This window comes from Anomaloglossus baeobatrachus, chromosome 1 (genome assembly GCF_048569485.1).
Source record: "Anomaloglossus baeobatrachus isolate aAnoBae1 chromosome 1, aAnoBae1.hap1, whole genome shotgun sequence".
Classification (NCBI taxonomy): Eukaryota; Metazoa; Chordata; class Amphibia; order Anura; family Aromobatidae; genus Anomaloglossus; species Anomaloglossus baeobatrachus.
Window position 1 is genome coordinate 589218619 of NC_134353.1, and position 13023 is coordinate 589231641.

Below are 13023 nucleotides of genomic sequence, written 5' to 3' on the forward strand. Positions count from 1 at the left end.
GTCTCTTTAACCCCTTCACGACCGGCCGATTTTTCGCTTTCCGTTTTTTTTTCGCCATTCTTTTTCTGAGACATAACTTTTTTATTTTTCAGTCAATATGGTCATGTGAGGGCTCATTTTTTGTGGAACGAGCTGTACTTTTAAATGAAACCATCACTTTTACCATATAGTGTACTGGAAAACGGCAAAACATTCCAAATGCAGAAAAATTGCAAAAAAAGTGTGATAGCACTATGGTTTTTGAGATATTTTATTCACTGTGTTCACTATATGGTAAAACTTATGTGTGGGTGTGATGCCTTAGGTCAGTGCGAGTTTGTAGACACCAAACATGTATAGGTTTACTTTTATATAAGGGGTTAAAAAAATTGGAAGTTTGTCCGAAAAAAGTGGCGCACGTTTTACGCCATATTCCGTGACCCGTAGCGTTCTCATTTTTCGGGATCTATGGCTCAGTTATGGCTTATTTTTTGCGTCTCGAGCTGACGTTTTTAACGGTACCATTTTTGCGCAGATGCTATGTTTTGATCGCCTCTTATTGCATTTTGTGCAAAAGTTGTTGCGACAAAAAAACGTCGTTTTGGCGTTTGGAATTTTTTTGCCGCTACGCCATATACTGATCAGATTAATTGATTTTATATTTTGATAGATCGGACGTTTCTGAACGTGGCGATACCAAATGTGTGTATATTTTTTATTTTTTTAACCCTTTAATTTTCAATGGAGCGAATGGGGGTGATTTGAACTTTTAGGTTTTTTTGTTTTTTTTTAATTTTTTAAAACTTTTTTTTAACTTTTTTTTTTATTTTACTAGTCCCCCTAGGGGGCGATTGCGATCAGCTGATCACAGCTACGTAGCTGTAAACAGCAGATACGCTCACTGTCTTTTTCACTGTGCAGCGGGCACAGCGAAAGTGAAAGCAAGTCATGCGTAGTACAGGAGTCTTCACATGACCCTGTGCTACCTTGACAACTATCGGAAGTCACGTGATCGCCGGTATCAGGCGGTAAGTAAAAGTTTACCGCGATCACGCTTATAATGACGCTGTCACATATTGACAGCGCCATATAAGGGGTTAAACGGCACGAGCAGATAACGATGCTGCTCATGCCTAGCAGGCACACATCTCAGCTGTGAAAATCAGCTGAGATGTGCGCCGATCGCAGCATGCTGCCGCCGGCAGACCGCGGGCAGTAACGTTATGACCGCTAGGACGTAATTTTACTGCCCGCGGTCGTTAAGGGGTTAAATTATATAATATTTACTATGTACTGTTAAATTATATTTCAGGTCTGACTAGAATGTATTTTAGCAGTTTGCATTTTATTCAATTTGTTCCAATATATGAATGCTGTCATATGTTAACCTGGTAATGGTGAGGGCAAGGGTGTCCTTGATTTACCACTGAGTTTACTTATTTCAATGTAATACCATGTAATAACATGCAATACCCTATTTCTTGCAAGAGGTTGTTTCAGGGAAATTGAATGCATGGGTTGCTTCGCAGTTTACAGTTTATCGCCTTGTGTCTAAGCAATAGGACACAATGTGATCAGCTTGTCTAAACTGTAGGACCTTTGTCAGGTTGCAGTTTTCTTGACATGCTCATGTGAATAGTTAAAATTTTAATATTTTAATAGTAGTTTATTGGTAACCTAAAGAGAAGCTAAACTTTTTTTAACTATCGATCAGTCTTTACAAAGTTATACATTTTTGTACTATACTTCTGTCTATCCAAAACACTATAAAACACGCTCCCTGTCTGAGATTAGCTGGTCTCATCCCCCATGCTCAGAAAGTGAGAATATTTGTACTTACTGTTTGAGTATGGATTCTTGACCAGCAGTTCAAAGCAACTTATAAAAGAGGCAGCTAAAACAGCACTTTCAGCATGTTGTGTGTGAGACAAAAAAAAGCAAACTTAACTAACTCTTCCGAGCTGCACCAACCCTCTGGAACGCTCTACCCCAAGAAGTTAGGACAAATCACAACTTACTCAGCTTCAGACGCACCCTAAAGACTTTTTAGGGTGGCCTATCACACTCCCTAATCAGATTCGATTCACATAGTCCCTCTACAACTTCTCACAACATAACTCCCCATCAAATTCCATGGCACCCAAATGCATCTCAAGGCTCTGGCCAACTGGTCCAGGAAACTATTATCTATCCCCCATTTCCGTGAGATGGCTGGATTGTCATTGTAAATAATCACTTGTACCTTGCCTCTCCCCCCATCTCATTGTAGATTGTAAGCTCTCACGAGCAGGGTTGTCTTTTTTTTCCCTCTAAATATTGTATTTTCTATAACTGTTACTTGTTTGTATATGATCCTCCTGAATTGTAAAGCGCTGCGGAATATGTTGGCGCTATAGAAATAAAGATTATTATTAATAATTATTTTTATTATTAATTAATGGACTTTATTAGAAAAATTCATAACATTGCAAAGCTGATCAATAATTAATTAAAAGTTTAGTTACTTTACTTTAACTATTTAATTGAATCACACTATAACTATATGAAAAGAGACTTAATTTGCATAGTAATTATAGTAACACTATTAATAATATTTTTTTTCAACCAACTATTTTTGTTTAATGCATTGTTTTCACTAGAAATGGATGAAGTTTCAAAGAGATTTTGAAAATTTTAAGACTGCCTGTATACCTTGGGAAATGAAGATTAAAGAAATTGAAAGTAAGTGCAAGTTAAATTCATGTCAATAAAACCAAAATAAACCATAGTTCAATCTTTAGGAATTTAAAGCTAATCTAAAATGTTAACCTACTTACAGTCATATGAAAAAGTTTGGGCACCCCTATTAATGTTAACCTTTTTTCTTTATAACAATTTGGGGTTTTGCAACAGCTATTTCAGTTTCATATATCTAATAACTGATGGACTGAGTAATATTTCTGGATTGAAATGAGGTTTATTGTACTAACAGAAAATGTGCAATCCGCATTTAAACAAAATTTGACCGGTGCAAAAGTATGGCCACCCTTATCAATTTCTTGATTTGAACACTCCTAACTACTTTTTACTGACTTATTAAAGCACTAAATTGGTTTTGTAACCTCATTGAGCTTTGAACTTCATAGGCAGGTGTATCCAATCATGAGAAAAGGTATTTAAGGTGGCCACTTGCAAGTTGTTCTCCTATTTGAATCTCCTATGAAGAGTGGCATCATGGGCTCCTCAAAACAACTCTCAAATGATCTGAAAACAAAGATTATTCAACATATTTGTTCAGGGGAAGGATACAAAAAATTGTCTCAGAGAATTAAATTGTCAGTTTTCACTGTGAGGAACATAGTAAGGAAATGGAAGAACACAGGTACAGTTCTTGTTAAGCCCAGAAGTGTCAGGCCAAGAAAAATATCAGAAAGGCAGAGAAGAAAAATGGTGAGAACAGTCAAGGACAATCCACAGACCACCTCCAAAGACCTGCAGCTTCATCTTTCTGCAGATGGTGTCAATGTGCATCGGTCAACAATACAGCGCACATTGCACAAGGAGAAGCTGTATGGGAGAGTGATGTGAAAGAACCGTTTCTGCAAGCACGCCACAAACAGAGTCGCCTGAGGTATGTAAAAGCACATTTGGACAAGCCAGTTACATTTTGGATATTATTATTACAGTTATTAGATATATGAAACTGAAATAGCTGTTGCAATAACCCAAATTGTTATAAAGAAAAAAGGTTAACATTAATAGGGGTGCCCAAACTTTTTCATATGACTGTAGTTATAGTAATAGAAACTTCCACCAACCCAGATTTTATTGTGGTAAAGCTATAATTTCTCTAAAAAAATGACCTTCTAAAATAGAAAATAATCATAATGTATTAAGATTTGTGAAAGTCCGGAATGTTCTTATTAGTCACTCCTGAAACTGTTCTTACACATGAGACATTCACAATCTGATAACGGCTGAAACAGCCCCAGGCAATCAACTGTGAGAGAACACATCAGCATGTGTTTCATTGACACCACACCCTAAAATATATCTATGAGGCTGTTAGGTTCAGGACAGGAAACCCTTGCCCGGAGTGGACACTGTTGCCCATACTCATAGTCTGTAAATGTAGGACATGTGAAACCAGACTGTCTGCTTGAATAATTAAACAAGAACTATCTCCTATGCAGACAACATTATATTTTATGACTTTTGACATTTGTGATATGATCAGTTGCTTTCACAAAAACTTACTGCAAAAAATGCAAGCGTGGACAGGTCTTTTTAACTTTTTATCATAATTGCTATTACTGCTGCTTACACAGATTAAGCTTATTTATATACTCAGACTAAAACTGAAATATAAGGATTGGATATAGGGTGCATGATGGAAGTTTGCAGATGACAGCAATGTTGTATACGAGAGTTCCACTCTCCAAGGGAAATCCCAGTAGTTTTACTCTCGCGTTTCTGGTTCGAACTGAACCCTTTTTCAAAACAACTACAGATAGGGCGATCTCCAAATGCCTGTCCTGCATCCTATATCCATTCTATGGAGAAGAAGGGGATCTTCTGCTTGCTATCGTGAGTGCATTGGCTGATTTTAACAGTCTTTTACTAGAGTTGTGATATCACAACTCCATCAGGTGAGTAATATCTCACCCCTATACCCCATCTTTGAGCTTGCATAGTTAGGAAGGGTTGCTTGGTAAAATAGTTGGGGTGTGCCTATTAGCAACTTAGGCTTGTTCAGGGTATTATACTATAGGGATAGGGAAGCAAACTGCATCATAATCCCTGCTAAAAAGTGACCCTACGTTCTTGCAGGTCACATGCTGGCCAGGACCAGCCAGATATTAACCAGCTTGCTGAACGAGACCGCCAGTTCTTTCATAGTAGTTTCATAGTTTTTAAGGTTGAAGGGAGACTCTAAGTCCATCTAGTTCAACCCGTAGCCTAACATGTTGATCCAGAGGAAGGCAAAAAAACCCCAATGTGTCAAATAAGCTCCAATGGGGAAAAAAATTCCTTCCTGACTCCACATACGGCAATCAGACTAGTTCCCTGGATCAACACCCTGTCATAAAATCCAATATACATAACTGGTAATATTATATTTTTCAATTAATGCGATCAGGCTCTGCTTAAATTTTACTTGTGAATCCCTCAATACAACATCATACGGCAGAGAGCTCCATAGTCTCACTGCTCGTACAGTAAAGAGTCCTCATCTGTGATTATGATTAAACATTCTTTCCTCAAGACGTAGCGGATGCCCCCGTGTTCCAGTCGCAGGCCTAGGTGTAAAGAGATCTTTGGAAAGGTCTCTGTACTGTCCCCTCATATATTTATACATTGTGATTAGATCCCCCTAAGCCTTTGTTTTTCCTAACTAACTAACCCCAAGTTTAATAACCTGTCTTGGTATTGCAGCCCACCCATTCCTCTAATAATCTTGGTCGCTCTTCTATCTACCTGTAAGATTATGCTATTTATAACCTTCTATACTTTTGCTAACAAGAAATGCATCCATTCCTCTCTTAAATTCATTCAGTGAGTTGGCCATCACCACTTCCTCAGGAAGAGAGTTCCAGAGCCTCACTGCTCTTACCGTGAAGAACCCTCTTCTATGCTGATGTAGGAATTTTCTTTCCTCCAATCGAAAAGAATGCCCCCTTGTTCTTGTCATAGTCCTTGGTACAAACAGATCATGGGAGAGATCTCTATATGGCCCTCTGATATATTTGTACATATTTATTAGGTCTCCCCTAAGTCTTCTCTTTTCTAGAGTAAATAGACCTAATTTTGATAACCTTTCCGTGTATTGTAATGCACCCATTCCATTTATTATTTTAGTAGCCCGCCTCTGAACCCTTTCAAGTTCAGTAATGTCTTTCTTCAGCACCGGCGCCCAAAATTGCACACAATACTCCAAGTGTGGTCTGACTAGTGATTTGTACAGAGGGAGAATGATGTTTTCATCTCGTGCCCCCAGACCTCTTCTAATGCATCCCATCACCCTATTTGCTTTGGTGGCTGCTGCCTGACACTGGGCACTCCAATTTAGATTCTTATTCACTAAGATGCTTAAGTCTTTTTCCATGTCTGATTTCCCCAGCAGTTTCCCATTTAGTAAGTAATCGTAGCATCTGTTTCTCCTTCCCATGTGCATAACCTTACACTTATCTGTGTTAAACCTCATTTGCCATTTTTCAGCCCAATTCTCCAATTTACTCAAGTCCATCTGTAGTTGCAAACTGTCCTCCTTTGTGTTAACTACCTTACATAGTTTTGTATCATCTGCAAATACTGATATTTTACTCTGTAAACCATCCACCAGATCATTAATAAATATATTAAATAGTAGGGGGCCCAATACAGACCCCTGTGGCACCCCACTAGTAACCCTGGCCCAATCTGAGTATGCACCATTAATAACCACTCTTTGTTTTCTACCACTAAGCCAGCTACCTACCCATCTACACACATTTTCCCCGAGCCCAAGCTTTCTCATTTTACTTAGCAGTCTTTTATGTGGGACAGTGTCAAATGCTTTACCGAAGTCGAGATAAATGACATCCAATGATTCTCCTCGGTCCATGTGAGAGCTTACATCCTCATAGAAGCTGATCAGGTTAGTTTGACAGGAGCGATCCTTCATAAATCCATGTTGATATGGAGTTAAACAGTTATTAACATTGAGACATTCCATAATAGTATCCCTTAAAAACCCTTCAAACATTTTACCCACAACAGCTTACCGGCCTATAGTTTCCAGGTTCCCTTTTGCACCCTTTTTTGAATATTGGTACCACATTTGCTAGCCGCCAATCCAGTGGAACAGACCCAGTTTCTATAGAGTCTTTAAATAAAAGGAATAGAGGCCTGTCTATCACATTACTTAACTCCCTTAATACCCGAGGGTGAATGCCATCAGGGCCTGGTGATTTGTCAATTTTAATGTTACTAAGTCGGTTCTGCACTTCTTCCTGGGTTAGGCAGGTCATACTTAATGGGGCATTTACATGATCACTCTGCATTTCCCCTGGCATATGCTTTTCCTGTGTGAACACAGTTGAGAAAAAAGTATTTAAAACATTTGCTTTTCCCACATCGCTTTCTATGATTTTACCCTCATTATTCTTTAAAGGGCCAACACCATCAATTTTAATCTTTTTTCTGTTTATATAATTAAAGAATAGTTTGGGATTTGTTTTGCTTTCCTTAGCAATGAGTCTCTCAGTTTCTACTTTTGCTAAATATATTTGTTTTTTACACATTTTATTTTTTCTCTATATATTTTTAATGCTTCCTCGCTGCCTTCTTGTTTTAGCTTTTTAAATGCCTTTTTCTTATTATTCATTGCCCCTTTTACATCCTTATTAAGCCACATTGGTTTTCTCCTGTTCCTAGCCCTTTTATTTCTGTATGGTATGGCTAGCTCGCAGTTTCAAAACTTTTCTTTTCTCTAATAACTATATACATCAGATAGCGTATCTCCATGAACAGTCTCTCTACTCCTTACATTTCAGCTGTTCCTGTCTACACTTGTCCTGCTTGTGTCACCAATCACCCAGCTCATCATCACAGTTATTCTGTGAGAGTTTCTTTCCCTCCTACGGTTCTGCATCCAATTCTCCTTGTAAAGGAGATGTTTTGCCAATATGTCTGGACTTTAGCTTATTGCTTACTGAAACCTATAGAAACCTCACTGAAACCTATAGAAATTCCGCTGGAGGCACCCACTTCATTTTAAATTCTATTCAGTCCAGCAAGACTAGAGTCACCACCTCACGCACCCAAGCAAATGTCGAGCCGCTCGGATATGGGCTCGTTGGTGGGTGGCTCGAGCACCTCCGGACCTGGGGTCACTTCGCTCTGAAAGGGGATGCTGGCGCTTTTGGTGGGGGGGTTAGGTACGTGCATTGCCGGAGCTGCGCTTGAGTTCGTGACGCCACCCACGGGATGTGGTGAAAGTAGACACCACCGCTGCAGTTACGGGGCACCCGGGGGAGATGGTAGTGTAGCAAGATGTTAACCCCTCTGTGGGCAGGGATGTGGCCCCGGGGCCCGTTGGGGATAGCTGGGTGGTGCAGGGCGGTGCGCGGCCGGATGGCACTGTTGTACTCACTGTTATTGACACACACAAGTCTCTGGTAAACCAAGTTGATGGTGGTCAGTGCCCACAGCCGCCTGCGTCTGGTCCCCCACCCGGTTCGGTAGTCTTGGCCTTTCTCCTGCACCGTGTTGTGTACTTGGGCTGCCTGTGCTTCAGCGACGGGAGTCCGCTCCCCGGCTTTGTGAATATCGGGAGAGCCCTTTTGCCCGCAGATGCTGGCCCGTGGGATCTCTCTGCCTGTGCGGTGGCTTTCTATCCCCCTCGGCGGGCTGTTGTCTTCAGTCGAGACTTAGGTGGGAAAGGACCTATAGTCCAGACCGCAATCAGTTAATTAACTCAGTCCAGTGGATTCTGGAGCTTGTTTCAGGGTCTGAGTACCCCCCTGTGTACTCTGGTTTCCAAGTCGGTTCCCCGGGTCGGTACCGGTGGGCCACTACTCTGTCCTGGTCCACCACGGTTATCTGTGACTACCTGGCTAGTCCAGGGTGTCACACTAGCAGACAAGGCCAAACATTGCACTATGAGCAGCCATATCTGTTAAAGTGATGGCCTTCAAGCAGTGAGCCCTGCACAGTCAGATGATCGGGAGGAGCTGGACTATAAAAGAGCTGGGGTGAGCAAGCTTGTTTTCGGCTTCCCCATATTAAAAATATCTGTAATGTGTCTGTGTGTGCATGTATGATGTGTGTATCTGTGTATGTCTGTTTATATGTATTTTTGTGAATTTATCTACAAATATGAACTTATGCCTGTATATGTACATGATTTTGTATGTGCGTGTCTGCGTGGGCATGGGATCCACTGAGACTATTTCACCCGGGGCCCATAAAAAAATACAGCCAGCACTGCCTTCTGGGCCCATTGCCTTTAGCCCCTTGGTGAAAGAGACAATTTTGACCTTAACACCTTAACGACCCATGAGTCATGGATCGTGTGCCGGTAAGCCCCGCCCCCTGCCGCCGGCCGCGATCCGCGCACATATCAGCTGTTATCAACAGCTAACATGTGTGCCTGCTAGCCGCGGGTGGAATCGCTTCCACCCGCGGCCATTAACCCCTTACATGTGATGACGCCTGTAGCTAACATGACTCACTTCCTCTCAATGCCGTAATACAGCCGGCATTGAAAGTAAAGCAGCAAATCTGCAGTTCTCAGCTCTGTAGCTGAGATCTGCAGATAGTGCAGAGCGATCGGATTGCTGATCGCTATAGCCCCCTAAGGGGACTAGTAAAATAAACAAAAAAAGTAAAAAAAAAAAGTTTTAAAAAATTTTAAAAAGATACCCCATTGAACCCCATTGAAAATTGAAAATTAAAGGGTTAAAAAAATATAAAATACACACATATTTGGTATCGCCATGTTCAGAAATGCCCGATCTATCAAAATATAAAATCAATGAATCTGATCAGTAAACGGCGTAGCGTCAAAAAAATTCCAAACGCCAAAATTACGTTTTTTGGTCGCCACAAATTTTGCGCAAAATGCAATAACAGGCGATCAAAATGTAGCATCTGCGCAAAAATGGTACCGTTAAAAACATCAGGTCAAGACACAAAAAATAAGCCATCACTGAGCCTCAGATCCTGAAAAATGAGAACGCTACGGGTTTTGGAAAATGGCGCAAAACGTGCACCACGTTTTTTGGACAAGCTTGTGAATTTTTTTTTAACCCCTTAGATACAAGTAAACCTATACATGTTTGGTGTTCACAAACTCGCACTGACCTGAGGCATCACATAGATATCTCAGTTTTACCATATAGTGAACACAGTGAATAAAATATCCCAAAAACTATTGTACGATCACACTTTTTTTGCAATTTTTCCGCACTTGGAATTTTTTTGCCATTTTCCAGTACACTATATGGTAAAACTTATGGTTTCATTTAAAAGTACAACTCGTCCCGCAAAAAACAAGCCCTCATATGACAAGATTGATGGAAAAATAAAAAAGTTACGCCTCTCGGAAGAAGGGGAGCAAAAACCAAAAACGCAAAAACGGAAAGTGCCCGGGGGCTGAAGGGGTTAAAGGGAATCTTTCACCAGGTTTTTGGCACCTAATCAAAGAGCAGCATAATGTAAAGACAGACACCCTGATTCCAGCGATGTGTTACCTACTGGGCTGCTTAGTGTAGTTTTGTTAAAATCCCTGTTTAGTCAGCAATAGATTATCATTAGAAGACTACTTAGCCAACATATTCATGAGCTCTGTATAACTACTAGATATACAGCAGAGAAAACATTGATCTTATCAAAATCACAGAAAGCAGCTCTATAAGTGACACCTCACTGGAATCAGGATCTCTGTCTCTATATTATGCTGCTCTCAGATGGGGGAGCAAAAACCTGGTGACAGATTCCCTTTAATGACTAGAGTAAATTTTAGATATCTGACCACTGTCAGATATCTAATAACTCTGGAATGCTTCAACAGATCCCGTTGATTCTGAGATTGTTTTTTGTGACATATTGTACTTCATGATAGCGGTAAATTTAGGACGATATTTTTTGTGTTTATTTGTGGAAAAAAAAACTATGTTGTGAAAATGTTGAAAATTTGCTCTTAACCAGAGAGTCATGTCATACAAAATAGTTACTAAATAACATTTCCCACATGTCTACTTTACATCAGTGCAATTTTTAAAATTTTAGACATTAGAAGGGTTGAACGTTCATCAGCAATTTCCTATTTTTCCAACAAAATTTACAAAACCATTTTTTTAGGGACCACATCACATTTGAAATAACTTTGAGAGGCCGAGGTGACAGAAAATACCCCAAGGTGACACCATTCTAAAAACTGCACCCCTCAAAGTGCTCAATACCACATCCAAGAAGTTTATTTATGCTGCAGGTGCTTCACAGGAATTAATGCAAAGTAGAATGAAAAAATAAATAAATTACATTTTACCTAACAATGTTGCTTTAGCCCCAATATATTCACTTTTACAAGACATAGCATGACAAAATGAACCCCAAAATTTGTTGCCCAGTTTATTTAAGTACACAGAAACACCACATCTGGTCAGAAACCCGTTTGGATAATTGGCTGGGCTCGGAAGGGAAGGACCTTTATGTGAATTTTGGAGCACAAATTTGGCTGAAATAGATTGTGGGCACCACGTCGCATTTGCAGGGTACCTAAAAACCCAGAAATACAATTTCGAAAACTAGACCCCTCAAGGATTTTATCTAGGAGTATAGTGAGCATTTTGACTCCACAGATACCTCACAGAATTTGATAATATTAGTTTGTCATATTGAAAATATGACGGTACTCAGTATCTCGCTATCTCTCACACCAGTCTCCTCTCTTCAGAGTGCTTTTCCCTGCATTCTAGCCCCTATCACTGTGCAGTGTGGACGAGCGACTCCCTTTTCCAAGTCCCGGCATGTTACAGAAAGAGGAGGGTCTTGGGTGTGTGTGTGTGATGCTACTGTTACTCCTCTGGATACCTTCATCTTTGGGCTGGTGTACTCTGCTTGACTTCAGACCCCTTTCTTTTTATCAACTTGTCTGGCTTCCTCTTCCTGGGGACAAAGCACAAACACAGATACAAAGTGTAGCAAGGTAGTACACTTGTGGTTATCTACTATATATACAGGCATATATGTAGTGGTTTCGGGAGGCGGCACTTTAGTTGTGAATGTTAAATAGGCAGAACAGATTCAGTGAACCTCCATCTTCCTGATACAGGGCCACACAGGTCAATGTATTACACTGTGATCCCTGTAATCAGACTACAAGTTATGATCCATTACAAGGACTGTCCATAGAGCCACTTCCCCCTTCTGGGGTTTTCAGCTGGGCAGAACCCTTTCCTTCCTAAATTCCCCCACAACTGGCCAACACTGGACTCAAATTAAAGTCTCTTTCCAGCAGGTGCTGTATTGGAGATCTCTGTCACCACCAAAGGTTCCTTGCTGGACATGCTCCCTTCTTCTTAAAACCCCACTTGCCTTCTCTCTGAAGGTGACTTGAATCAGGAACCCTCTCACACTGTTTTCAATCACTCCTGCCTCTCCTTGGCTGACTAGGTATTAACCCTGTCTTTTCCAAACAAGAGTCTATATAAGAGTAAAAAAGGAAAACAGTAACCTCTTGTGGCTGGTGGTTAGTACTGCAGCCCAGAGGGAAATTAAGACTTGTTACCACAGGAAATCATTGCAAAAACACAAACATTACACAAATACAATTGATGTCTTCAGGGTGTAAAGCGACAGCCTGTCCACCTACTTACACCAACATCTCCTTAGACGTCTGCTGCCTGCTATCTGGTCATCAGTGTCTCTTCTTTCTACTGTTACACTTCAAATCTGGCCTTTTCAATCTAGGATAGGACTTATGGCCTTGAATGTCATGGTGTTGTAAGGTTGCACTGTTTATTGTTACGCCATGGTGTGAACCTTGATCTGGTCATGCTAAAAGCCCTGTTCTAGAGAAAAGTGACTGGAGATCCAGAGTATAGCAATGAAAAGAAGAGGCGATGAGGACTGTATGGCGGGCAGCGGAAGCAGCTAGGGTGCAGGGATAGGCAAGTGATCGCTTTTTTATTGTGATTCAAATGTTTATGTTGATTTTGCAAGTTAATATGGGGACTGTTTTTATTGTGGAGAGAGCCCATAGCATAATAAGAAATACTCAATTCGCAGACAATAACTTTGCCCTGAATTGAATTTCCCAGTAAAATCTGCACCATTTGGAGAATTTTATTTTTGACAGAATCGCTTGTCTAGTAACCATGCAATAAACTTCTATTACCAGGTCACTTTGGCTCTTCCGTTGCGTCTTATTTTATTTTTCTTCGCTGGATGTATGGAATCAATATGATACTCTTTGGACTCACATTTGGTCTGGTCATGGTGCCTGAGGTATTGTATCAATAGTTATGGTATTTTAGCTTCTAACGTATAAGATGACATCTTGATTCTTTACTAGGAAAT

General features: G+C 40.4%; 1 protein-coding gene across 2 annotated transcripts in view; it reads left to right on the forward strand.

Moving 5' to 3' along the window:
• The window catches only part of LOC142296463 (transmembrane channel-like protein 1), a 197330-nt gene that overhangs the window by 42428 nt on the left and 141879 nt on the right, over positions 1-13023 (forward strand). For both annotated transcript variants that reach the window (XM_075340106.1, XM_075340115.1), the window contains exons 6-7: positions 2619-2700; positions 12845-12951. In XM_075340106.1, coding sequence (XP_075196221.1) covers positions 2619-2700; positions 12845-12951 — 189 coding nt within the window. The remainder of the gene's footprint in view (positions 1-2618; positions 2701-12844; positions 12952-13023) is intronic.